The sequence below is a fragment of the Anser anser genome, assembly GCF_964211835.1.
Source record: "Anser anser genome assembly, chromosome: 3".
Taxonomy (NCBI): domain Eukaryota; kingdom Metazoa; phylum Chordata; class Aves; order Anseriformes; family Anatidae; genus Anser; species Anser anser.
In genome coordinates, this window is record NC_139722.1 from 5214237 (window position 1) to 5242064 (window position 27828).

Genomic DNA, 27828 nt, shown 5'->3' on the forward strand with positions numbered 1-27828 from the left:
ATCTCATATTCACACCTGGTCATATATGGATGTGTTTCCCTCAGGCATACCTTTTTCCATAATGTCTGTATACTCTAGGCAGATTCACTTACTGTTTCCTCTGAAATCCTTATCTTAAGGTCCAAGGAAGCCCAGATCCCAACCTTGGCCTAAGCCCTCACCTCAAGTTTGTCCTGCAGCAGGCTATGCAAACGCACTCACTGCTGTCTGCAAATGCGTGCTTGACAAGCCACCAGAAATTCATCTTGTCAGAAGACCCAGTTGGTGCCCAAGACACAAAACCGTAGCAAGATCCTTGAGTGAGACCGTGCAGCAAAAATCCAGCAGAGCCAGGACAGGACGAGGCTGTTCCCCACCCCTGCTCCTGGCTGTTCTACACCAGGCTGCCAAAAAATGGATTCCTCTAAGTGCAAAGGCCATGGTTAAATTGTTAAAAACAGGAGTCGGGACCTTCTCATTAAAAAATATATTTGACAGCTCCCGTCTCCTCTCCAGGCTGCAGGAAAGACTTTTAACCTGCCTGCTTCAGTCTCTCCAACTGCAGCACAGAGATAAACTGACATAGCCAGGGGTGAGAAAGATTAATTGGGGAACACTGAGAAAGCACCTGCAAAGCACTAAGGCCCAGTAATTATAATATGGCATTCCGTAGCCACACCTCCAGTATAATTCTATCTCAGTTTACCCACAAGTCGAGGGGACACGGGAGCAAAGAGATAGAAGTAAGGAAATGCCACTCCCTCCCGCGAGGCAACATCTGCAAGTTCATGGGCTGGCCACCGGGCTCGATCGTCTGGTTTGGGGTCAGTGCAGTGCAGCCATATGGCTGTTCCCTAGGACTAACAAAGCTCTTCTGATTCTGGCATCAATAAGTCTTGTGGAAAAATAATTTTTAGAAGTTGAGCTAAATTGGCATGGAAATATCAGCGAAATTGCACACATTAACTCTTCGTTGCGTTTACTGGTGAGCAACCCAATGTGCAATGTGTAAGTGAGAATAGCTCTCTAAAATGCTTATCACAATTTATTTCTTTTTCCATAGCAACTGAAATGATCATTTCAAATCAAATGGCATTATTGTCTTTCAGTTTGGCATCATCAACACTCCCTCTCTGCCTTCTTCTCTTCTCCTACTTCTGCATAAAGTGGTGGAAGTAAAAGATGAAAACCCAAGCTAAGTGAAATAAAAATAAGGGTTTTATTTATTTCATTGACAAACTTTGAATGAAACATTATTTTATTTTATTTATTCAATGTAAAATAGATTTTTTATTTTTTATTGTTTTATTTTAGGACTTGCTTAACTATTCACTTCTCCAAAGGACCGTTGTTTTTAAAATAGCAATGGAATCTACAAAGGAAGTCACTGAAATTTTTCACATCAGCCATTCTAATTAGGGACATGAACTTTCTATTAAGATAGATGATAGGATGAGAAATTTTTTCTTGATCACAAAATTCAGAACCAGTTTAGTGTCCATTTTACCTACAGATCTCACCAGTGCCATGAGATATAAAAAATTATAATAATAATTTTCAGTCTACTAGAACTTGTACTTGTGTATTAAGACAGGTTCAGAAAAAATAATAAATGGGATATGGAATCTATATACAGAACTAATATGCAGTGTTAACCGATTATGTACTACATGATTTTAATTTTTTTAATAATTTTCAGATCTCAGAAGATCTGCCCATGCATGTATTTTATACCATTTTAAACTTTCATTGCATCTGAGATCATTTTTGTTGAAATAATATCAAAGGCAAAATGTTAGGTTCATTTCTAGAATGAAATCATTTCATCATTGTATGGTAGACAAAAGACAAAGATGAAAATACTCAGGTCTCCTGACTCCCCACACTTTTGTTTTGTCTGCTTTTCTTCTGAGACACAGCTTGTATACCGAGGGAGAAACACAAAGCATTGTGAAGCCAATGAAATTCATCTTATCTAATTTTAGACATCCACAAAATGGATTTTACTTTATTTATTATTTTAATTTTAATTATTTTATTATCATTTAATTTTAATTATTTTGCTTTTATTATTTTATTTCTTCAACACACCTTACCCTGATGATATTTATTTCAGTACAAATCTTTATAATGTCTGCTCTGATGTTCCCTTATTTAAATTTAAGTTGCCCCAGTTCATCTGCTGATAATCCTGTTCCTATTCAAACCACTGCCTATATTGACTTCACTTAGGACTTGATAGGGCAGGGCTGTCATTTCCCAGTGTAAACATATTCCAGAAACCTACATTGAAGATAACAAAGTAGACGTAGTTTAAACCGTGTTATTTTTGCTTACAGCATTCTTCACGCAGGTATTTATGACAACCACAATTTGCAACAAAGCAATTCCTGGATGGTAAAAAAAACCTGTTTATTTTGGCAGAGTTGAAATTTAGCTCTTGTGATTTTTGTGCAAGTTTGAAAAAAGGACAAGTAAGGGGGAGATTCTAAGCACTTCTGCTTCTGAAACACAAAAATTACATGAATCCAATAATTTCACAGCAAGAATGGATTCACCTCTTGTACAGCAGTGGCTGTGTAGTTCTGGCTGTATGATGTAATACCACCCAGCAACGTATCAGAAAATGTGAAAATGTCTCCTATTTACTTGAAGTAGAATCCTAAGTTAATGCTTTAGGAGTAGTGTCCTGTGCATGTTTCACTATTTCATGTGTCAGGAGATGTTTCTTGAAGTACTGGTTGCTGCAAGTGAAAAAAATATTGTTTTGTGTTTTTTTTTTCTTTTTTTCTTTTGTATAGGGAAGGTAATACATTAGTAATGCAAAACTGTGTTTTATTAAAAGAAATCTGAAAGAAAAATGAACTTTAGCATGAACGTTTAATATTCTACAATTTTATCACGAGACCAATTAATCATTCAGTTTAATCATGAGTTCAAAATGTGCTTGGCATCATTCATCCCCAGTCTGTGGCTTACCAGCAAGTCCCCTTTAAATTTTTTTTTCACTCTTGAGTTTGACTCCATATATATTTATTCATCCTGATGAGGAGCACAAAATACAATACTGCTCAAGCATCGTCTGAATGTTAGAAATGATTCATGAGAATATTTTTGTCAACTCAGAGGTGTGAAGAGTCATTGCCTTGCAACATTTCTGTGCTGGCGGGTATTTTACTGCACAGAAGCTTATAGCAGCAGAATGCATCCTTCAGGGATTCTTTTCCAGTGTTGGAAAGTGATGTTATCGAATGAACTCTTTTGCTACGAGAAGTTGTGTGTCCAGCTAGGAGGGATTTGGCAGGATGCTCCATTGGTATGTGAATAGACTTCTCATCTACAGGTAGACTAGCTCAAAGTCAAGTTCTCTTTTCACCACTTTGACCTGCAAGGCAACGAGAGTCTAATTATACAAGAGTCTAACCATGAATATGTTCAGTAAGAGTCAGAGCCTACTAATTGGTTGTAACAACAGTGTATGTCAGAGAAAGTCAGCTTCATTCGATAAGGTCCAAACGAAGATCTGGAGGCAGCTCCAACAGGCTCCAACTCTTCTGGGACAGTAATGTGTAGCTTTCATCCTGTTAGTTCAAGGCAAAATCTAGGTATTTGAGACAATGGCAGGAAATGAGGGAAACACCCTGCGTCTGAAAGTTTGGTAAATCTGGATGCATTTTACTGACAAGCCTTTCCAGATCAAAATCTGGTTTTGAGTCTCCTCCCTGCTATTTTTTTTCCAAAGCAGGCACTATTGTTCCAGCACTGTGGTTATCTAACAGGCTTTCCTGGAATTCTGTGGCTTGTGACTGTCTGGAGAACTATTGTTGCAGGTTAATGAGTTTTATTTACCACTTTACTTACCTAGAGGAGGAGGCTGAACCCTTTATGCTTTCTTATTCCTCAGTCACCTATACTGAATGGATTTTTCACATGCAGAAATGGTGTTATCTAGTACATTGCTCTCTCTCAGCTATTCCTAAGAGAAACTAAAGCAGACCTTGTTTAAGATACCTATTTATTTTCATTACGTGTTTGCCTTTAGCTATAAATAACAGGCACAGGATGGTGTGGACATCTTTAGGATGTGCTCAGAGTACTCGCGTCTAAAAAGTTTTTTTCAAAGCCTATTGGAGACAATGGAATGAGTAGGTCTGATCAATATCTTCCAGTGACAAAAAACATGGGATGTTTAATTTGCCAAAAGATACACCCAAACTTCTCACTGCTATTCACAGTGAATTTTCTGATAAGTCTCCTTACTATTTTATGAATGGCATTGGACATTGAAATCAGAGCAGTAACCTGACCAGGTGTCCTAAAGACTTCTCAAAATACAGACTGATGCTTTGACACATCTTCATAACACCCTTATCTCAGCAAGCTAGATTTGCAGTTAAAACATTGGAGCTGGAACATAACAAGCAGGAGTCCTTTTGCCTAACTTTTTGAGGACACTGGGATAAGTCAGGGCCTGATCCTCAGACTGATGGAGGTTAATACTTTTCTTTGTTTCAGACACCTGAACACAGAAAATATGTTCTCTCAAATTAATAATAGACCACACAGCTGAACTAATAAAGTTCTGTGTGAATTTCAGGTGGGATTCATCTCACCTAACTTTAAAAGTCTGTGGAGTTAGTCCTTTTTATAGTTGAGAGAAAGAGCAAGAAATAGAAATTGAGAAAGAAATGTCATATCACCAACTTTTTGCATCTGTATTAGGATAAATTTAATTGCTCAAGTAGCTATTTCCCTGATAAAGGGAGCACCAACTTACTAGGGTAAATGTAGATATTTATAGTGTAGACATTCATTTCTGGCATGTCAAGCTAGAAGCTAGGAACTCCACATTTTCTCTGTTAATAATACAAGAGATATTATTGCAGAAATCTTAAAGACATTTGAAGTGTGCTAGTATGTCTTCTCTTAGTCTTTTCTTGTTATAAGTAAAAAGAAAACTTTCAAATTTTCATTCTAGGTCATTGAATAGCAGGCAAATATGCTGCAGGTGGGTAATTACCCACTTTAGACAATGGTTATTTGTCCAGTTCTAAACAGCTGAATCTGGAGTCTCCTTGTGGTCAATAGGGAGAAGAAAAGTGAAAATAGTCCAGAACTTGTAGGATGAAGCTTGGAGAAACTTCAGACCATAAAGGATTCACTAGATGTTTAACATGTACTCAGTTTTCTGTGGTAATATGGGAGGCAGTCCCCTGTAGCTTGAAGCAACTCTGCAGGGGGAAAACTTGGATGTATTAATTATAGAATGACTGCAAGCCTTCAAAGCGATGCTGTAGTAAAATGTTTCTTTAGGATATATCACACATTCCCAAAAACAGAAGTTTTAATGCTATCTTACAGAACATTGGTGAGAATTGACTTGAAATCCTACTTACAATTCTGGTTATTTCTCATAAAGTGAACTGAACTTGAGCCCAATACGAAGAGATATTAACATATTCAGGAAAACAGACAGTCTGCAAAATATCAGAGAAAACAGAAGATCCCCGTTGATAGGCTGAAAGAAAAAAAAATGAAAGGGAGATATGATTGCTGTCTACAGATATCAGAAAGGTAAAGAAAACGAGAGAGACACTTGAGCTACCAGGTATTTTTGTCACCAGAAATAGTTATGTACACTGTATGATTAAAATTAGTGCAGAACTAAGCTCCTCAGTGCTAAAACTGGAAAGATCATTAGCAGCATCCCAGCTGACTGAAGAAGGACATAAAACTTAACTTCACAAATAGACGGCAAAACTTTTGTGGAGGGGACTTCGTGATAAGCTACCCACAATTCCAGGAAGAGCCCCCAAAGACATAAAAATTCTGTGTTCCTAAACAGGCAACTGCTGAGTGATAGAAGAGATAGAAAATGCAATGACAATAAATAATGTGTTGTGGAAGCAGACACCATGCTTCTTCCACAGATAAAATTGGCTGGGTGTTCATAAGAAAATAAGTTCATTAAAAGAAATGGGAAACAGAAATGGGTGAAGAATTAGGATGGAAAAGTAAAGTGAGAGCAATCATTACAATGTGAAGGCAGGGAAACAAACAATGAAGTAAGAGGGAGTTCATCAAGATAAAAATGCAGAAAGTTCTCTGGAGAGGCAAAAATCATAAGAAATATGAATGAACATACATCCAAACCTAGTATTTAATAACAGCTATCATTGAGCCACCACCTGCCTGTGGGAACCCCATTTTGTCTCGTTTTGTCCCCTGTCAGTGTACCTGTTTCCAATACTGCTTTTTGTCCTGCCTCCTGGATGGGCCTTTTGCACTCCCCCTTTTATGTATGTGTGTATGTATGCGTTATTTATTTATTTATTTATTTTGTAACCAATAAACATAAAGATGGGTGCTTTAGAAAAACAGCAATAACTCAGATCATTTTTACAGAATATTGACCATAATATATCACAAACCAAGTTTACAACTTTGAAGGTCAGTTTATTCCTGTAGTCTCATACTGACTAACAGTGATTGCAGATCTAGCTAAGCAGATCAGTTAAACCAAACAGAATGAAATATTTGTATCTAACCTTATAAGAGTTATTTAATGGTGGTAAGCATTTATTTTAGATGCACCTGGAAAGTGCCTAAGAAAATCATGGCATCTAACTAGTTGTGGCATGAAAACCTCATATCTTCCACAGGTTGGCGTGAGCACTTCAGAGACTGGACTTTTCCACTGAGATTATTTTTCCAGATATACCTGTATTTATTTGTTCTCAATTCATTGTAGTACCTCCAGTGCTGGCTTGGCCCGGATGGGGCGTTGTATTTTAGATAGTAAGCTGGGTTGCAGTTGTTCATTGAAATATTGCTTGGCCCATTGCAAGGAAATAATAAATTCATCGTGTCAGTTCAATAGAACAGGACTACTTCTGTGTATTTGGTGATTTAGTACCTATTTCCTGGTAACTAAAAAAAAAAAAAAACAAACAAAAAAAAAAAACAGTTATATAAATTAATTATGAAGCTCACAAATCATTTCCTCCATTTGGTCTGCATTCACGTTGCAAACAAAGAAGTCCCTATTTGCCTAGCATTAAGGGAGCTGAAGAAGATGTTAGTTGTACACAGGAAGAAATAAACAATACACGAGTTTCTTGTAGGAATTTATTTTATGTGCAGACTGTTCTACCCACATTTGAAGTTTGTGCCAAAGTCATACTGACCAGAATGTGTGGATCATTTTTAACATACGTGCAAAATACATAGTTTATGTTGTTTTCTAACTTTTGGTGTGATTCAAAGCTTAAAACACTCGCTGAGCCATTGAAATCAGATATGAACTATCTCTCTTGACAAATCCTCATGTAGGTCAGACCAATTATTTCATGAGTGGCTGCTAAAAGGTATCTTGCTGCTGTGCCACTAAGAACATTATAGGTCAGGCTCTGAGAGGCTGATGTTTATATAAATGATGATAGTACCACACATAGCAGGAGGTCTTCTGGGATCAGCTCCCTGAAGCCTGTTTCCTACAGTCTCAGACTGCAGACGCCCTCTCCGTATCTGGCTGCCATGGATGGGCTGTTTTACAAAAGTAGCACTGGGAGCTATATTAGCCAGGGAAATTGGAGCTAACACATCTTTTCATTGAAGAATATTCCCTAAGCACCCTCTTTGACTCTTCATGCATGCATTGCAATTACTGCTGCAAACTTCGCATTATGTAGCTCACTTAAGATTGCTGTACCGTTTGTGTACTCTGCAAGATTTAGTGGAGAGAGAAGTACTTAACCTTCTCAATGGGAGGGCACAATGAATTGGCAGAGACAGGAACAGCCCTCTTGCTGAAACGGAAAGCACGCCAAGTTGCTTGTAGTCATCGCTCCCATGATGTAGCCTTTCTGTATAGCAAATTGGGGCAGGTGGGACCTTTGCAGCAATAGCACAGCAATGTACTGAGCAAAACTGCAACTGTAAAAGACCAGTGGGGGAAAAAAGGAAAAAAAAAAAAGTGAGAATTTATTGAGCTGAAAAGGGTTGATCTAGTTTTCAGTAAACATGAAAATGCAAATCAGAACTGTTATTCACAGGTAATGAAATGGAAAAATTAAAACTTAGAAACACAGAAAAATGGTAAAAATCTTGATATGAAAACTCAAATTTCCTGGGCCACAAGACAGGGAATATAATGCAGCATGTCACAGACAATCTAAAGAGATGAATACGCATACTGTTGCAGCTACATCACCTGAAGTCTTAGCTTTGTAGATTCGTTATTTCTCGAAAGCACTTTTCTTCGCTATTATTCCTCACAGGGAAACAGATCCACTCTCATATTTACAAATAGTATCCCAGACTTAAAGCTTTAATCTCATTTATACTGCGTTTCATTGCTTCCTCAAAAAAGTAGATAAAGCTTTAAGGTGCATGTAAAGCATCCACCTTCCTGCATTAGTCTTTTATTTATTTATTTATCACAGGAGCAGTACAAACTAGCCCTTTTTTAAGGGAGCATGAACCCGTTTATCTTTTGTAAACATCTTTCCTGCAACTTTGGGATACACCTCAACCAAAAGCTTCTGCTTGTGCATTTCATTCCTTCTTCAGCATGCTATTGCAGTAAAAGTAAAACAAAAACTGTGAACTCAGTGTGATTTTAAATAGGAAAAAATAAAAACCTATATTTACTTCATCAATAGAGACCCAGTAATAACCAAATAAAATTTTACTGGCACATTAGTGAGTATAGGAAATGCCTTGTTTTCCAGACACTATATAAAAAATTGGGTTAGGGGCTAGTGTGAGTGATATGGATCCAGACAAGACAAATTTATTGTTGTTACCTGGGGAGTCGGAAAAATGCATTCAATGTCACCTTCCCCTTCAAGATGAAGGAAACTATTTAAGGACTGCATGTACAAACCTTGTTTATTGAGCTGAGCTTTCAACTTGAGATGGAGTACGTGTCAGGAGGTGGACTCTATCATCCTTGAGGGTCTCTTCCAATTCAGGATATTCTGACCTGTTGTGCTGACTCAAAACATTACAAAAGTTAATGAGTCATTAAATAACTCTTCTAATGTGACACCACAGAAATGGGATAAATGTTAATGTTCTCAAAAAAAAAAAAAAAAAAAAAACCACGTATTCAGCTCAAAGTTCAGGAGACCAAGAAATATTTTCTGTCACAGCATGCAGACAAGATGCACCTTATCCTACCTTTCTGGTCACAATGTCCACACTAAAAGCATGTACCAAGAAGTAGTTTAGAGATTGGCATGCTCTCAATTCATTGTTAAGGTATAAATCCATGCTGAGGGATACCTATAGCTCAGACATAAATAAAACAAACTCAGTGTTTTAGCCACACCAGCTTCTTTACCGGACTACACTGGGCCTCTTCTAGGAGACATCCTGAGACTGATTTGAGTCTGAGATACCCAACAAACATGATCAAAAGAGCATCAAGTGCTAGGTCCTTGCATTCATTTGACCTATTTAACCTGTTTGAGATACTTTCTTTTAAGATGAAATCAATTTATCTCAGAAGATCCTATTTCTCACTCCTCACTTAAAAGGAAAACATTATTGGTTAGGTCAGATACAGAAATCTATGGTGTATATCTGGTAAGATGAACACCACTCCTAATTGTGCTTGAGCAATAAACTTCCTATTTTGTAGGAAGATTATTAAACACAGATTTTTTCTTGTTCTTTAGGTAAGGATATTGCTCAAACTACTCCTTTATCTCTTGCTTTTATTAGTTTGGAAGACTGAAAGTTTACCATAACTTTTCACACATTTATATTAAGGTTGTGATATCTCACCAACACCACAATTTTCTGTCAGACAGAAGTAGGATGAAAAACCCAACAGCCATTTAAGACAAATACTCAAAGTTAGTTGAGAGATCCAGATGTGCAACAATACTTACCAAAGAACATCCTCACTTCTTCCACTTCCATAAGCAGTTATGATTGGGCTGAAGCTAATAGGGAGACACAAAGGAATTTTTTGACATTAGAGACTGGCTACTCAAGATGTGTACATTTCCGATTGCACCACGGAGCAGTTAAACGCACATGTAAGGACTGCTGGACTTTGAAATAAGATGTTGAACGTGGCTGTTCCCCATCAACTGGCAAGGCTGTGTCAGAAACAAGACAATTAAAAATAAATAAATAAATAAATGTGGGAATGATAGAAATGATAGAGACTGCCATTGGCATTACTTGCTTCAGCTGTGAAAGAAATCAGGTCATCAAGCAGGATCTACTTTCTCCTGCAAAGTTTCCATTCTGATGTAGGGCTGCAGGATCAAGATTCATTTACTGGGCACAATAAATGAAATAAATATTTGAGTACATAAAAAGTACTTTTCCAAATAGGAATTCAACTAGGAGACTATTCTGCATCCCTGAAAGAATTTAATCCCACATGATGTGGGAATTTAATCCCACATCATGTGGGATTGCACACATCATGTGAGATATTCACAGGGGAAAACATGAGGCAACAAACAGTAAGAGATATTCATGGTTGAACTGTAGGCTAAAAAAAAAAAAAAAAAAAAAGAGCTTTACTCGTGATTTTGTTCTCATTTAATCACTTCCTGTGCAAATGAAGGAGCTTACAGCTCTTTACAATCAAATGCTGCCGTCTGTTTTATCCTGTGGCACAGCAAGGATGATCAATAGCTTTTTAACAAAGCCCTGCTTCCTCTCTTTGAGCTGTTCGAATTAAATACAGTTGCTAAAAAGGAAAAAATGTGTATATGCTCATTTTAGCTTTGCCATGTAGAAGTTTGATTCCATGATAGACCAGTATGTTCTTCTTGTTGAATAATTTATTTTCAATTCCAAAGCCACCGACATTTTCAAAGAGAAAAGGTTGAGATCATTTTAAACTTTGTACAGACAATGGTTTAATTTTACCTTTATGCTAGAAATCTGAGCAGTGCCAGGACTTTTATCCTACCTGAAATTACAACACCAGTGACAAGCAGACACAGTCCAGAAATTATCACGAGCAGGACACCATACCTAAAAATCACCTTGCGTCTACCACCCAGTTTGGTGGGCTGAAGACTGCAAAACATGTAAATCAACCTCTTTTTCATGGGATAAATTTTTATGAGATAAAGTCCCCTACAATACAGTTTAGGCCTGTTTTCCAAATATGGGATTATCAGAGGCCAAGGTATCAATATCACATCAATAAAATGTTATCCCCAAACCCACAAAATTTTAAGATTCAGTACAAAGTTCGACAATCAGTGTGGATCTCAAGGATAAGTGATCATCCTCTCATAATTTTAGTGAAATTTAATTAATTCTCTTATTCATGAGACAGTTTTAAAAATGTGCTTTTTAAAACCATATAAGAAATTTGGTGTGAAAACTTTGGCTGTCTGAACTAAAGAAAATTCAAAAAGCAGTAATTTAAATTGAAAAATAGAACTGTTTTTTCAAATTCCTCTTTTTAATATTCTACAGCTAGGGAGATCCTTTTTTTTCTTTTGAGGAATTATAATTATTTTATTTTTAAACAGCAGTTCACAATGAGAACTTGTGCCCTCTTTATGCATGTTTCATTCAATATGAAATAGGAACAAGATTCTCTTTGCTCATCTTATCCTATTATCAACAGATAAGAGATTGTCCATATTTCATATAACATGAGAAATGATTTACCTTTCAAATGAAAGCTACATTTTGGCGAAATGACTGACTACAGGAAATACAATTGACTGTAGCTGTGTTCCTCACTAAGTGCAACAAATCAGGCTATGTGAGCTTTTCTTCCAGGCTACTTCCTTTTTAATATATATATAAGACAATAAGAAACACATCTGTTGCTAAATGAGCTGTCTCACATTACCAACTGAGAAATATGTAAGCCAGCATTTCATACACAGAAATAGCCTTGGAAATAGAAATCGCAATATTGGCCTGTAGTGTTTCACTCCCATAGTGGGTGTGACAGGTATTTTGCCTGTCTCTCTCTCTCTTTTTTTTTTTTTTTTTTTTTTTTTGCTATATCACCCAGATCCACTGAATTAGGCAGCTCTGCTGAAAGAGACCGCCCTTTATCAGGCTCTTGCAGCCTCTGACTCTCCTGCAATGCCTTCAGCCCTTGACACCAACATGAGGTTCAAGTTCTCGATCCTCGCTCTTCTTCTACAAGTGGCCATCATTGTTTTGTTTGGGATATTTGTGGAATATGAAACTGACAATCAGTTCCAAACATTGCACCCACGTAAGTACTGCTGAGGTTTATAGAAGTTAGAATTTCTTTAAACTAATCCTAACCAAAATTTCTGAATAACTTACAAGACTGACCAACATAGCTTGAAAAGGAAGGCAATCTTTGGGGCAAACAAGTCTTTTTATGAGGTGTGAAAGCAGCAGACTTTAGAGACAAATTCAAATTGAGCATATATAAAATTCTAATAGTAACTAGGGGCTGAGAAGTTAGCTGTTTTGGGAGAGTCCTGAAAATAGTTTTAGTGTTTGCATAGCAGGTTCAAACAATTTAAGCATTTTCCAGAGATGCATGATGGTGTTTCTTGCCAGTCCTTCAGTTCTGCTTACTGTATTAAATGGTGTAAAATAATAAAATATTTCATTACTGTTATCCAGGTTTCAAAAGGTTGTCTTTTCAGAACATGTAAATTGGGCAGCACAGTCATAATCAGTACAAGATAAATTTGCAGAAACTGGGCTCCACGGAAGGCAAGTTTTTGTCACAAGGTGGCTAACTCCTTCCTACCTTTCAAAGCACACCAGTGTCTTGGCTGTGGGCAGTAACAGTTCAGCCTGCAAATTTTTCTATTGATTTGTTGCTCTGCAAAGGCTCGATGAATTTCAGGGAGAAAGCATTTAGTGTGAGTAGTTGCTGACTTCTCCCATACCCCCTCCCTCTCCTGCAAAATGTTGACCATTGTAAATAAATAGACAAAATAAGTTTGCAGAGGAGCATCCTGTGTCTTGCTTGCAGTAATGAATGTTCTCTGTTCTTCTTCTTGGCTCGGACATCTTAACAATTTGTGGTCCCGATTGCAGTCCTCTTAAGAATGATTATAACGATACAGAAATTTTTGCCTGTATGTAGTACTCAGTTAATTTTGAATGCATCTCTCTCTTTGTCTCATTCCAAGGGGCCTTTCTGTGACTTTTATGGGGAAGATGGTCTTGGGGTCACTTCAATCCCCATTGGTCATACATTTTATATTCTCATAGTGAAGATTATCCAGTTGAGACAACAGTGAATGCTTGGCATAATTCAGCTCCAGAGGCAAGTCAGCTGATGAATTAGGGACTAATTACTCACATCTGCTATACTTCAATGTAGCAGTATCCTTGATATTAATTTTGTGCAGTCGATTAAATTTCTTTTAGTCATATATATGCTAGCAACTTAGCCTATGCCAGAGCTCAGTCTCTCTCTGAGATAACTTGGCTATGTCCACAACTATGCCAGAAACCACACTAATAATTTAACAGCAGAGACAATTGTACTGTGGCACTGTTACACTGTTACATAGTTACATATGTGTGTAATATTATGTTGTTTTATAAATATGTAATTGTTATACAATTGTACTGTAGCACTATTAATATAGCTATTTCCTAAAATGCCTCTCCACCTACCTCTTCTCTGGCTGCCCTCCCAAAAAACATAACAACAAATACAGCCACAAAACTATAGTGCTTTGGGCATCCTGGTAAAATTTAAGAAACCAGAAGGATGTTTTCTTGGTCTATGTTCAGACTCAGATTAAGGTCTATTTGCCCTGAAAGAACACAGAATATTACCTTCTCCAGGCTGAATATCATACCTGCAAGATCTGGTACTAAATTGTTCAGCATTTTCTTGGCATTTGCTTTACCAAGGAAAATGAAGAAAGGTGCCTGGGATCCCTGTGTTTATTCCAGTATTTTAACAGTCATCAGTGATCCTATGCAGTTCTATAGTACATTTCTTGTTAAACCTCAAATCTTCTGGAGGGAGACTGCCTGTGCCATTGTAACTGTCAGCTATCCAGTTAGGGATAACCTAAAATCTTTTCTAATACCAGTGTCTAAGATATGACAGAAAAATTGCCTTGTCTCCCTTTCTGTCTCTCATGCCTCCTGCTCAGTAAGTGTATGTGTTATACCTGTATATGATCCCCGAGTTGTCCACACTACTGAACTGCTAGCAAGTTTCTGGAGTGGTTTTGGCCATTTGACCTTGACCTCCTCCTAGGTTTGACATTAAACATAGCATATAGCAGGGTGTTGTGGTTTAATCCGGCCGGCAGCTAAACACCACACAGCCGTTCGCTCACCCTCCCCCCTCCTTCTCTGGGATGGGGGAGAGAAACGGGAAAGTGAAGCCTGTGAGTTGAGATAAAGACAGTTTATTAAGACAGGAAAATAATAATAACAATACTAATAATAATAATAATAATAGTGTTACTAATAATAATGTGTACGAAACAAGTGATGCACAATGCAATTGCTCACCACCCGCTGACCGATGCCCAGCCTATCCCCGAGCAGCCGGCCAGCCACCCCTATATATTGTTTAGCATGACGTCAGATGGTATGGAATACCCCTTTGGCCAGTTTGGGTCAGCTGTCCTGGGTCTGTCCCCTCCCAGCTCCTGCTGCACCCCCAGCCTGCTCGCTGGCAGGACAGAGCGAGAAGCTGAAAAGTCCTTGGCCTGGTGTAAACACTGCTCTGCAACAATTAAAACATCAGCATGTTATCAGCGCTCTTCTCATCCTAATCCAAAACATAGCACCCTACCAGCTACTAGGAGGAAAATTAACTCTGTCCTAACTGAAACCAGGACACAGGGACTATTCACAATAGGTTGTACAGGTGGGAACAACCTTTTTTAGGAGGGAAAAACATGTATAGATGTGAGTTGAGCTATGCCATTTGCCCTTTGACCAGAGGATAGGCCCCAGGCTGTTCAGTTTACTAGCACAGACATAAACTAAGCAAACACTGAAGACCTAATGTTGGACTTGCAGATGCTGATATAAGAGTAGATAAATCTGATTTACTGTAAACAAGTGGAAGAAAAACAGGATTCTCCAACACTTGTATTTTCACTTGTGGACCCTCTTCTAAAACATCCCTATCTGCAAAGTGTGCACAAGAGCATAATTTGCTGAAGGACCTGGCAGAAATTTAATGCTACCATTGTATAGATGTATTAGGACATATCCTGAATCAGGACTTCCCCTGAGTTCCCAAAATAATGGCTTCAAACTTCTTCCCACGTTATCCCAAGGAGCTCTGAGATGGTAACATCATCTGTACCTCACAGATTTAGTTGCACCTTCCAGGCACCAATTTATACTCTCAGCATTGCAGTGCTGGGCCTGTTTTTGTACGCTTTAAATACCTCAGCACCATAAACCCAAGCTTTTCAGTATTTTTGGATTCATTCTTTAGAATGATGAAAATAATTGAAGACGACCATAATTTTGCATTCAGATAAAGGGGGACGTAGCTGAAATCATTCCCAAAGCATAGCTTTGCATTTTATCTATTTCTGGAGGATGTCAGTACAGGCACAGTGGATTGGATGCACAAATTTAGATCTGCTGTGCCAGTAGAATGAGAAGACAAAAGGGTGTGATGGTTTTGCGAGTACTCCTAGAGGATTTCTTCATTGCTAGCAACCAGCATTTAATGTTATGTGATGGGTCTTTGACACTTGGCTTTAAAAAAAGAATTATACATATCTCTTGTTCAGTATTCTAAGGTTTACTCCTTTCAGCAGAGCAAAATTGCAGTTTAAGTATAAACTTAGTGGCCACAAGCATCTTTGTATTGAGACTGACCATAATGCAGAGACCTTGCAGTGAAATTAATATGTTGGTCTAGGGCAGCCTTAGCAGAATCACGGGCAGTGCTTTTGTTCAGGATATGCTTGTGTGTTTTTCCCACTCTTTCTCTTCCTGTCTCAAAGAGCAGAAGTGCCATGTTTTGTTAAACACAACTAGTTCGTGAAACAGCTCATTCCAAATTGTGTTGTTTTCTGCATCATCTCAAATCATTCCAGACCTACTATTCTTTAAAAGAAGGCATAAGAGGTAGTTCAGGCACAAGTTATAGGCTATACCACTTGGAGGTCTTCGCTCAGTTTGTGAAATATGTTGCTTCTAATTTTCAGGTCTAGGGAAAAAAATTCTTAAAGTGCACTTCAAATGAGAGCTGAGCACATAGAAACTTCTTTGAAGGGCTTTGAGAATTAAAAACCTCCATCAAGGTGCTTTTGAAGCCTGTTCTTTTGCTCGTGTAGTGTCAGGTTACTTAAACATCTCCTACTAATCTAGACATGATTTACTGAGATGTTGTATATATGAATGGGATTGGTTTGATGAGAGCAATTTACCTGTTTTGTCTGTGATGATTATAAGCAAAAGATTGAAAACAAGAGCAAATAACATGCTGAATGTTAACAAACCATAATCTCCTCTGGAAGACTAGGAAGACTTGCTGATTGTCCTGTGAATATTCATACAATTGACGAGGTTATTCCTTAAGCTTTTCTGGAAAGTCCATGGCATAGGCTGGTTCCAAGAATAAAAAGAGCAGCAATGGTTCATTTCCAAATGTACCTCTCATTTTGTGTATGAAACTCAAGAGCAATATAAACTGAGAACTGTTGCAGTCATATATCACTTTGAATTATCATGCTAAGAGGTTAGTTAATACATGTCCATTTGTTTCTGCTAAAGTGAAATAAAAACATTACTTTTGTAAATGTTGCCATGCATCTCCTATAGATTTGCCCTCTAGTTCTGTATTTGTCCATTATCATTAACAAGCATCAACACGCATATAAAGTAATTTTTGCAAGAATCAGACAAACAACCTGAGCCATTTCTCACACTTGAAGGCATTGGTCCCACAGGTTAGTGGCTATTAGTGGCTAAAGGGTCACTCACAGAAAATTATTTAAAAAAATGTGAGAAGAAGGCTTTACAGAGGTTCCCAGGCAGAAGTACCAGCTAACAAATATACTTTAATAACCTTTCCTAAACATCTCCTACTGACTCCCTCGGACACAGAAATATGAGCAAATTAAGCCGTGTTTGCAGTCCTGCATAAGGAAACTAAAAACTTTGTTGCTGGTATGATCAGGAAGGTTGTATTAGCACGGTTTATACTGTCCTCTACCGTATCTTTTCCATCCCTTGCAAGGTCCCTTGAAGCAAAGAAATATGTTGAGCTCTAAGCCAGATATTCATTTGCACTCAACATTGCAATACAAAATATGCACGTGCATCAAAAGAGTAGAAGCCCAAATGGGAGACTTGATTGTATATCTCTTAAAACTAGTAAGCAAAACACAGGAGTTTGGAAAGTACTTCTGGAAACTGAATAACACAGAGGAAAATGAGGAGCTCCCAAAGGACTGTAGGAGCCTCAGGAATCCATATTGCTTCAAATTAATGAAGTCAGAAAATAAACATGAAAATGTCCAGCCTAAAGGAGAAACAAAAGGATTGAGCATGTCTGAGAACCACCTGCATTTCTACACTAATCTCAGATGTGTGTAGACCACTGTAAAGGATATTACTGTATGAATGCTTGCATTTCAGTAGTAGGTCAGGAGTGGAATATGACAACGCAGTTTGAGTTTATTAAGAATCTCGGGTAATTTATTATGTTTCTGGGCCCTCTTTTGGCTAAACGTGGTAATGCATATAGCAAAGCTATAGGAATGTTGAAAGTTCCTAAAAGGGAAATGTTACTTCAGTCCAAATATTATACTAAAAAGGTCAATGTCTCAAGTTTTCAATATGTTTTCATGTAAGGAACAGCAAAATAGAAATGAAAAGAATAAGTTTCTCTCTGAAGAGTTTGTTACCAATGGGGGGGGGGGGGTTGGTATGTTCAGTGCTCATTAAATTATATAAATAACTGCAGACTAACTATTTCTTTTAAATATCCCTATTGTGGTGATAAATTTACTTTCTATTTAAAAGCTTAAAAAATGATTAAAAAAAAAAAGGCATAAAATCATAGTAGATTAAAAGTACCCAAGAAAAGAACTCAATCTGTTGTACAGAGCTTTATTAAGAATCACAAGCATACATTTGCACTGTGCCAACAAGCATTCTCACAAACAAAAGTCATGCACATTTTTGGAGTTAGCCAGAACATGCTGGATGTAACAATCCTTATTTGAGGGGAAAGAGAAATTTTCTGTAAGGACAGGAAGCTGTGGTGTTCCGGGCAGCTTCAGGCCCAGGCGACAGTTCTAGGTACATTATGTTTGCCAGTAGATTGATCTAGTGCTCATTCTATAGAGATATAGCAAGCTATAAAATCAATAATTTTCCAAAAACTCAACTCATAGGCTGATCAGCAAAAATAGAGGGGTATTTTACATTGATGATATGAGTTTAAAACACATTCTCTTTTCAATTAAATCTTCCTTTATCCCTAGCTAGATTTGCCCCTTTTGTAATCACTGTATACACAGGCAGTTTTTTTCTTTCAGTCTTTCAGGATGTCCATGTGATGATATTTGTTGGATTTGGCTTCCTGATGACCTTTCTGAAGAAATATGGATTCAGTAGTGTTGGTATCAACATGCTCATTGCAGCCTTTGGTCTTCAGTGGGGCACCCTGATGCAAGGATTTTGGCATATGGACGCAGGGAAAATTTTTGTTCATATTGAAAGGTACATATGAATTTTCCTATAATTACATTTCTATCCCTTAAGATATGAAAGGAAGACAAAAAACTAGAACATCTGTGAGATCAGTCTTCTAGGCTCACTAAAATTTGATAGAGCATCACTAGCCACCTCTCAACATTCATCTCCCAAGGGACAACATCTGCTGCATTGAGCCAAGGGAACATGGGATGAACTTTGAACTGCTAAGTTTTATATGAAACATAAGCCATATAGAGAGACTGCTTTGAATCTCTGGAGCTGTGCAAGCTGGGAAATTTTCAGCAGTAGTACAGTACCACAAGCTCTCCAGCTCCCTCCTGCATTCAGCAGGAGCAAAAGGATCTGTCCTTTCAGGACACATGGGGCCACAAAGGAAAGGCTGACACAATGTGTCAGTCCACACATGAGGTTTTCTCCTGCTTCTGAAGGAATTATTTGCACAAACATCATACTCTAATAGGCTTTGGACCCCAACTATAGAATAAGAGATTTCACAAGTAACACCTCTAAACACTCTTAATCCGTCTCCCACTCATGTCTTGTTTCTACTAAGGTCTCAGAGTGTTTTCCACATCTGCAGTTCTCCTTTCTGAGAACACTTGTAGACAATTTTAAAAGAAACATCATACAAAAATTACTGAGGCACAAGCAGAAATAATATGAATAGCTCCTTGATGCTTTCAAACAGGCATTTGATGAAAGACTCAGAGCTGGAAGTTGTGGTCAATTTGTGTTTTTATTTATCTCTATCATCCTCCATAACCCGTTAACACTGGTCCTTCCTGACAGTTAAAGCAAACATGATGCAAAGTGACAGAAAGACCTGCCAAGCTCTTGAAATGAGCTAAACTGTCTGACCAAAACTAAGAGTTACCTCTTGTCTTTGAAGTTCAAGTAACAGTCAGACCTGGAAATATCCCTGCATATCTTCAATACACACGTTCTAAATTTTCACTGTAATTTCAACCAGCTGAGCACATGTATGGTATAAGCAGGAGGTAACTTTCCCACATTTTTTCCTCAGTCATCTGTAAGAGGACAAAACCCTTCTAGGAAATTTACTTTTTATTCACAAAGACGACCTCAATGATTTTATGTTTGAAGAGTTACAGCTTTATCATTTAGTGATATAACAAGTTTGAATACAGATTATTTCAGGTTCCATTAAACTGATTTTCCTTTCTGCCTTTCTTGTTTGTTTGTTTTTATTTGTTTTCCTAACTTCAGCATGATAAATGCAGACTTCAGTACAGCAACTGCTTTGATTTCATTTGGAGCAGTCCTGGGGAAAACAAGCCCTGTTCAGATGCTGATCTTGACAATTCTGGAGATCACAATTTTTGCATGCAATGAACATCTAGTTACAAAAATATTTCAGGTACAACTATTTAGCAGTAATTGTTTTCTGTTTAAAACATGATTTCACTTTGTAACACTTCCAGTTTGTATATTCTTGTTTTTACCATAGAAAATAACCTATTGAAGTCATGCAGACTGCCCCTTCATCAAATCCTCATCTTTTTGTTGTATAAATTTATTGGTATTATTTTGGATCCCTGATACAGGCCACAGATGTTGGAGCCTCGATGACTATCCATGCTTTTGGAGCTTATTTTGGTTTGGCCGCAAGCCTAGTCTTATATCGTCCTGGTTTGAAAAACAAGCATGAAGATGAAGAATCTACCTATCACTCCGACTTATTTGCCATGATTGGTAAGTAAAAGAAGCACAGGGAAATAATAGCAAAAACTGATCAGATTTCCATCCCTTTTTTATCCCTGTGTTTTAATAATTCCCTATTATTACCTAGCATTCATTTTCTTAAGTACACTCCTAGAACACTCCTAGAAGCATAGTCTTTTTTTTTTTTTCTGACATGCACAGTTTTCGGGGAAACACATATTTTTGCTTTTCTTTCCTAAGAAGATTAAATTAAAGATGAATGCTCACTGTACATTAGCGGTGACTCCCTTTTTCGTGAAATCTTCTGTTATAAGCAACATTTCCACAGAAATAGGCCATAATTAATGAAAGTATTTAGAGCTCTGCTCTGTCCCTATGCCCATATGGTTTGCTGAACAGGACAGTCATCTATCTGTGCAGGAGACCTGTTCATAGATCAATTTATCCACTAAAACTATCAGTTAAATCAATAAATGACAAAAGATTTATATGTGAACTCTTTTGTTAATACATCATATTCTCACATTTTTACAGTGATTTTGAGTTCTAACAGCATGTGGAGTATGACAAAGGGTTACAACAATCTTCCAGTAAGATTCATCAGATGTCAAAATCCCAGTTGCCAGTGTCAAATGCATCTGTATATACTGTTATTCCTTCCAGCATTTTTGTTGTTTCATATTTCTTGTTGACCATCTCCCTTGTTTCTTGTAGTTAGTTCTGTTGTGTTGGATCTTTCACAGGGAAATGCCCTTGGGACTGAATAGTCTTTATTTTGTGTTGGCTTATGTCCATCCAGGTACCCTCTTCCTTTGGATTTTTTGGCCCACTTTTAATTCCGCCATTGCAGCTCACGATGACAGAACTAAAGCAATTATCAACACTTACTACTCCTTGGCTGCAAGTACTGTCGTAACGTTTGCCCTCTCCAGCCTGGTGGATCAAAGAGGCAAATTCAGCATGGTAAGAGTCACACCACAATCTGTCACCCCTCTACAAGTCACCCCTCTACAATAAGGATAATTAGGATGGTTCCCAACTGTTTACAAAATTAGGACTATTATCCTTCTAAAAGCTAAAATGTCGGATTGGACCCTGAGTCAACACATCCTGCTTTAGGTATGTGATCTGGTTTTTCAGTGGGATCACTACATCTGAAGAGTAGATAGCTCTTAGACATCATCATGTTGGTTCCACTCCCTTGTTCTCTCTTGGCCACAGAACCTGCTAGACCATAGAGAGTTTGGTCCAACATTCAGGTGGACTTTTGTGTCTTATTCCAAAGACAATCCTACATGGGTTATTGTTTTGCAATAGGCAAAATAGGTCTCTCAATGTATTCCCTCACAGTCTCGTAGTGCAGCTGCACAACCGGGAAAACCAAACTAGGTTGAGGTTGCCAGGGTCCCGTATTTTTGTTACCTTACCGTAAAATTCAGCCCTAGGTTTTCACCCAGTTCTTTCAAGCAGTTGTAGTGCTCATCTAAGCCCAGTGTGAGCTGGCACAGTTCAATAACCTGGCAAAATATTTTCATCTGTTGATGTAGGATGCAATTTTCACTGGCTTAGCCTGGTTTCCTGATAGGTCAAATGACTTTTAGCGACTTTGCAAATGATGGACTGCATTACACTTGCGTCAGTTAAACCGGCTTAGAGCAGCTTTGAACCAACACTCTCAGTATGTAACAGGGAACTCCATTTTAAATTCCTGCTTGTGCTTCATTGGAAAAATCCTTTGCAAGTCATTCAGCCCCAAAACAAGCCTCTATTCAATGTCTAGCATCTCCACTTCTATATACTCATATACTCTGTACAGGTTCTTGTTCAAAACGCCACCCTGGCAGGAGGAGTAGCAGTGGGTACATGTGCAGACCTGTTAACCCACCCTTTTGCTGCTATGTGCATTGGGGCAATTGCTGGAATCATCTCTGTCCTCGGATTCCATTTCCTGACTGTGAGTACCTAGGACCTGCCTCTGTTCTCATTTATTTACTACTTCAATGACTTTACTGAAACTCCCATAGTTTACTAGAACGGAAGTTTAGAAACTGGCTGATACACTACAGAAAGTAAGTTATAGTCAACCAATATTTTGAAGTGGGTGTAACTTAAATACATGCTTATGAGATAACTTCATTCCATCATCTAGCTAAAAACATAGAAAGATTACATAGATATTAGAGTTCATTAAAGCTAGGATTTCTGTTCAAAGGAACTGCTTGAATTTTGCTCCAAGCCTATGTTTCATGAACAACCTCCCCCAGAAGAACCGTATTTCATATCAGTGAAATAGTACTAATTAAATTTCAGTCTTTTAAAGTATCTAAATAGTTCTGTAACTGAAAATACTTTTGAAGTACAAAATGGAAGTGTTTCTTATGTAAAACAAAATATTCTGACTAACACTGTCTGAACTGGCATTTCATATTGGAGAAACATTCTGGAAGAAAATACCTGACTAGTAGACTTAAAACCAGGTACGTATGCATCACTTAGGCACTGCTGTCAACCTTTGCTGCAGTGGCTGAAAAGATTGGGAATATCACTGAAGTTTCATGTGTTCTATTTGTGTTGGTAAGTTGGACATTTGTACCGTTACCTGTATTCACCTGATTTTTTTCTCCATATATAACATCACAATCAATGAGAAGTTAGCAGGTTTTAAGGCTAAACTTTGTGTACATTAAATAGGTTAAATTGTTTCTTGTTCTATGTTACTTTCTTATATCATTCCAAATATCTGATGATATTTCTAATATAATTCTAGAGATAATGGAGACTATAAACTCACCATAAACTTTATTATTCCCCTCATTTTAGCCTGTTTTGGCATCCAAGCTGAACATTCATGATACTTGTGGAGTCCATAATTTACATGGTTTACCTGGAGTACTGGGAGGTATTGCAGGCATCGTAGTAACCGCAATACAAAGTAAAAATGGGTAAGCTATAGAAAGAAGAAATAAGTTCCTTTTAGTGAAGGTTTATTCTAATATTTCATTTTCCTTGGATCTAATTATGATTTATTTTCAGCAAATGCCCCTTTGATTTGATGCTGGACATGGTGTTCTGGTTTAATTAGGACTCTTCTTGATATCCTGCCTTTAACATACAGTTTATGTGCAAAGCTTGTTCCACACTAAAAGCTCAAATAAAAATTCTAACAGTCATTAAAGAAACACCATTCAAAAGTAGAAAAGTCATTAACATGCTTCTACAATTGTAATTCAGGCAACTGTAAGATTTCCAAGAAAACCTCAATTGGCAAAATGGGCCACTTCCACTTTCTTAAAAAGACCACAAGAAGATGGAAAGGCGGTCTTTTTGACAAAGGGTAACATTTTATAAAGGCTTAGAAGATATTAATAGCCTAAATAGCCTATTAATAGCTTAAACTATAGCCTAAAACAAAACCAAAACATATTCAGTCCCATGCTGTTTTTGTCTTGGCCACAGCAATGACAGATATCTTCCTGTGAGTCATCCTATCCAGCAGAGAGCAAACAGAAAGTTGTAAAACCAAATCTCAGCCTCAGAGTTTAACAGTTTCTGTTTGTTGAGGGTTTGCTTTTCTGTCCTTTCTAGGAAAGGTGTCCCGCATACCCCTGGCATGCAGGCTGCTGCCCTTGGCAGTACAATTGGAATTGCACTGGTTGGCGGTGCATTGACAGGTCAGTACAACGCATACAATGATTGAAATATGTGACATTAGAAGTGTGCTTATGGAGAATTTCAATCTATCAATAATTTAACTAGAAAAACAGAAAACAGAAAAATAGAAATATTTCATGATAGTGCACTAGCAGAAGCCTAAATATGGAAAAGGCAGTTTTCTGATCAGTCTTCAAATAAAACCAAGATGTCTTACCTTATACATAATTCAAATATATTGGGTAGTATATAGAAATCAAAATTATTATTCTGGATGAAGTTCTGTCCTAGATTCAGAAACTTCAGATTCTGAGCAGAAACTAGTTTGAGATGAAGACATCTACCTTTAGGTGTCACATGTTCCCATGTGATTCTGTTATTTATACATAGGTGTCTTGTGCTATTTGAGATGCCACAGGGTCTCTGAGACATCTATGGTGGACTCGTAGATATGACACAGGATTTACAGGAGATACATGTCTGGCCCAGGCCCAGAGGGAACTCAAAGGACACTAGATTTCTGCATGTACTTCCAATCACTTCTGCCTTATATACGGAGAAGAATCAGCTGAAATAATTTAGTGGTTTCTTTTAGCTAAATATTGATAACTAAACCACTGTAAGATACTTCATCCTAAAGCTGGACAGCGGTGGCTTCCTTAGTCTAATGTAGAACCTATACAGATGTGTAGCCTGTGTAGAGTATTTATAGCCTTCTGATCTCAGGAGATACTGATCTCAGACAAACTTTCATCATGCAGTTGCAATATATGATATCTGAACTCTGGATTATACACGAGCTGTTTTCCTGAGGACATGTTTGTGGGGGAGAAAAAAAAATTTATTTCCAAACAAAAATTCAGACTGAAATAAAATTCCAGTCTAAAACCTGGTGTGTGAGCAATTAAAGCCAAGTTGTTACTAAAGTCAATGTGAAAAAGCCAGTGTCACTTCTTATAATGAGAAACCTGATAATGGGAGGCTTAGAAGACTCCCCACAGCCCATCTGAAGAATATTTTTGTGGGTTTTATTGTTTGTTTGTTTTTGTTGTTGTTGTTGTCATTGCTGTTTGCTTGTTTGGTTGGCTTTGACTTTTAATGCTCTTTTACCTGTAGGTGCTATTCTAAAGCTGCCCTTCCTGGGACAAGCATCTGACAAGAACTGCTTTGATGACTCTATTTATTGGGAGGTAAGATACAAAACACTGTCAAAAGGAGCATTATTTTCATTACGCTGGAAGAGGTACAGCACACTTAGGTTTGCACGAGTCAGCTTTCAAAAATGTTGCCCTGCCTTAGGTCATGAATTTATCAAGTCCACCTTCATGATCTATTCTGGACTTGCTACCTGGTCATGCCTTTTACATGGGACAAACCTTGAACAAAAAGCAGAAAGTCAGCCAACAAACTGAGACCTGAGTGAAGCTCTTTATCTCTTAACCACTTACTCTGTCCAGTCTCCTCTTCCCTGTTGTAGTTTAAACACATGATACTTGCATTCTTGGCTAAATGGTGCTGCATTTCTAGTGTTATCTAGAATTTCATACTGAGTTAAATTTAGAGCATTTCTTCAGTATTTGTAGAGACAGCCTCTCTTAGGCTGAGAAGAAGCTCTTCTGCTTCCTGGTTGAATGATCTGACCACCAAGGTTATTGCTCAGAACTGTCACTATTGTTTTATGAATGAAGACACAGATGATGGGGCTAAGAAACAAGTACACCTGAAGTAGCCCTGCTAGGATCCCTTTATACTCAATGAAGAGAGAGCTTCAGGCTGCGGTTCATTTGAATCATTCCAGATCTCTGTTAGGGTTACATGAATTAAAATCTAGAAAGTTTGTCTATTCCGCACTGACAATGAAGGACCCTTCATCACCTAACTCAGAGGTAAAGGTCTATACTGTATATAAAATGTTGTGAACCTCAAATGACATTTTATTATTTTTAAATGAATTAAACTACAGTACAAACTATGCATTTTGGCTTTTGGTCAGAGAAAGTTTGTGGTCTAACAGGAAGTTATAAGCCAAAATATCAACTGTAGGTATGACAATCAGGGAGAAAAAAGAAAAAAGAAAAAAAGAAAAAAAAAGAAGATAAACTTTTAATGACAGCTCTGTAAACTATTTGCTGTTGGACCTTGGAAAAGTCACAAGCAACGGTTTTATATAAGTGATAAAAAATGACAGGAAAATTAGAATTTTAAAGTGCAATTGAATAATTCACAGCCTGTATTGACCAGTGATAGTAACACAACCCTGCTCACTTGAAGGTTCTTTAGTGTCAGTAAACTACTCACTGTTAACAGATACGTAATATATACTAAGAGAATGACCTTCTCAGTGCACTTTAGTCTCCTCTTATGACAAAAGGAAATCTATCTCATCAACTGAACTGTTCTCTGTTTTTCATGGCAGGTTCCAGAAGAAGAGAAACTGCATGCAGTTCACTCCAACAACTATGATGAGCACAGCAGATTTGAAGCTACCATGTAGAAAAACAATTCATCTCTAGCATACATCCTAATGATCTTCTTTTCAGTTTCTAAAGCTAAAAAACAACATTCAAGTACTGTCTTAACCATGCTTGTTTTTCTAGAAGGGGTTGTAAGTAGCTATATTTTTGTAATATAAAAAAAGCTTGATTTTAACATACATTGCCAATATGCCAAGTTCTAGTGAATCAATTAGATCTTTCCAACATATTTGTTCATCTAGAATGAAGAGAAGACAAAAGAAAAAAGAATTTGCTCTACAGTTATCTGTATTTTACCATTTGTTATCGAGTCAATATAGCCATTGAAAAAAACTTTGTTTCAAGCCTATAACACGATGCTATATTTAATTGCAAGATTTCTGAATTACAGTCACATCTTTCAACCGCATAGATGTAAACATGCAGATGGCAATGAAGAAATTAATTAACGTTGTTTATTTGGATTCTAACAAGCTTTTCACCGGAGTATCCCAGATTAACGTTTTAAGAAAGTGTGTTTTCCTATTGTTGGATAGCGGAGAGAATGTGCTGTATTTTGAAGATTGGTTGTGACAGGGAACAAAATGTTGAAATAATTTTCATGGCAAAACATAGAATACAGTGACTGATAAGGTACACTAAGTAGTAAAATTAGTATCAAGGTTATTTGTTAATATATTCATTGCAAGGAGAAAGAAGTGAAATGGTGAAAAAAATCACTCGGCATGTATTTATTTAGACTGTTTGATGGACAAAATAGGAGAATTGAGTAGGAATTGAGCTATGAAAAATAGATAATTATGTAACACTGTCTTACTAAGTTCAACAGTAATGAGTGAATGGTAGCACTGCTAATATCAATAGATACAAACTGAACTAAATGTTAACTTTAAGAAAAAGTGTGAGTTGTTAGGAACTGGTCAGAAAGCAACTATCAACCCACAATTGACTCAGTGGAGAACTTTGCAGTGAGTCACTACCTTTGAAGTCACCACCTCCTACAAAAAAAAAAAAAAGAGAGAGAAGAAAGGACAAAATTGAAACTAAATTAAGGTAAATTAACTCCACCTGAGAAGTGATGATAATGACTGCTCAGTTAAGAGAGAGAAAAACTGAGGGAACTGAAAGAACTCTATGAAATGTTAGTATCCGGAAGCAGAGTCACACATTTGTGCCTAACTACTTGAGGTAATCCACTGAGAGACGATTAAAATCTAGAAGGATCACAGTGCCTCCAGGCATCATTCAGACCACAAAAGCTACCAGCATCTCAGACTGACAATCTACAATGGATGAACTTTCTAGACTTCTTTATATTAGTATATTTCAAGAAAAGGAATAATAGAAATAGAAATAAAATAGTTCAGATGGAAGAGAT

General features: G+C 37.4%; 1 protein-coding gene and 1 long non-coding RNA gene across 2 annotated transcripts; one reads left to right on the forward strand and one right to left on the reverse strand.

Annotated features, from left to right (window-relative positions):
* Positions 1–595: 595 nt before the first annotated feature.
* LOC310897779 lies at positions 596–10531 on the reverse strand. Its single transcript, XR_014582585.1, has 5 exons — positions 9879–10531; positions 8867–8977; positions 7736–7914; positions 5376–6909; positions 596–3364 (listed from the first exon to the last, which is right to left on the reverse strand). It is a non-coding gene; the product is annotated as an uncharacterized lncRNA (long non-coding RNA).
* A 1277-nt stretch (positions 10532–11808) lies between these two features.
* On the forward strand, positions 11809–27820 carry RHAG (Rh associated glycoprotein). Its single transcript, XM_083831736.1, has 10 exons — positions 11809–12202; positions 18462–18645; positions 19870–20020; positions 20208–20355; positions 21125–21288; positions 22142–22279; positions 23146–23267; positions 23911–23996; positions 25093–25166; positions 26393–27820. The coding sequence occupies exons 1-10, from the start codon at positions 12067–12069 to the stop codon at positions 26468–26470; spliced, it is 1281 nt and encodes a 426-aa protein (XP_083687862.1). The 5' UTR covers positions 11809–12066; the 3' UTR covers positions 26471–27820.
* Positions 27821–27828: the final 8 nt, after the last annotated feature.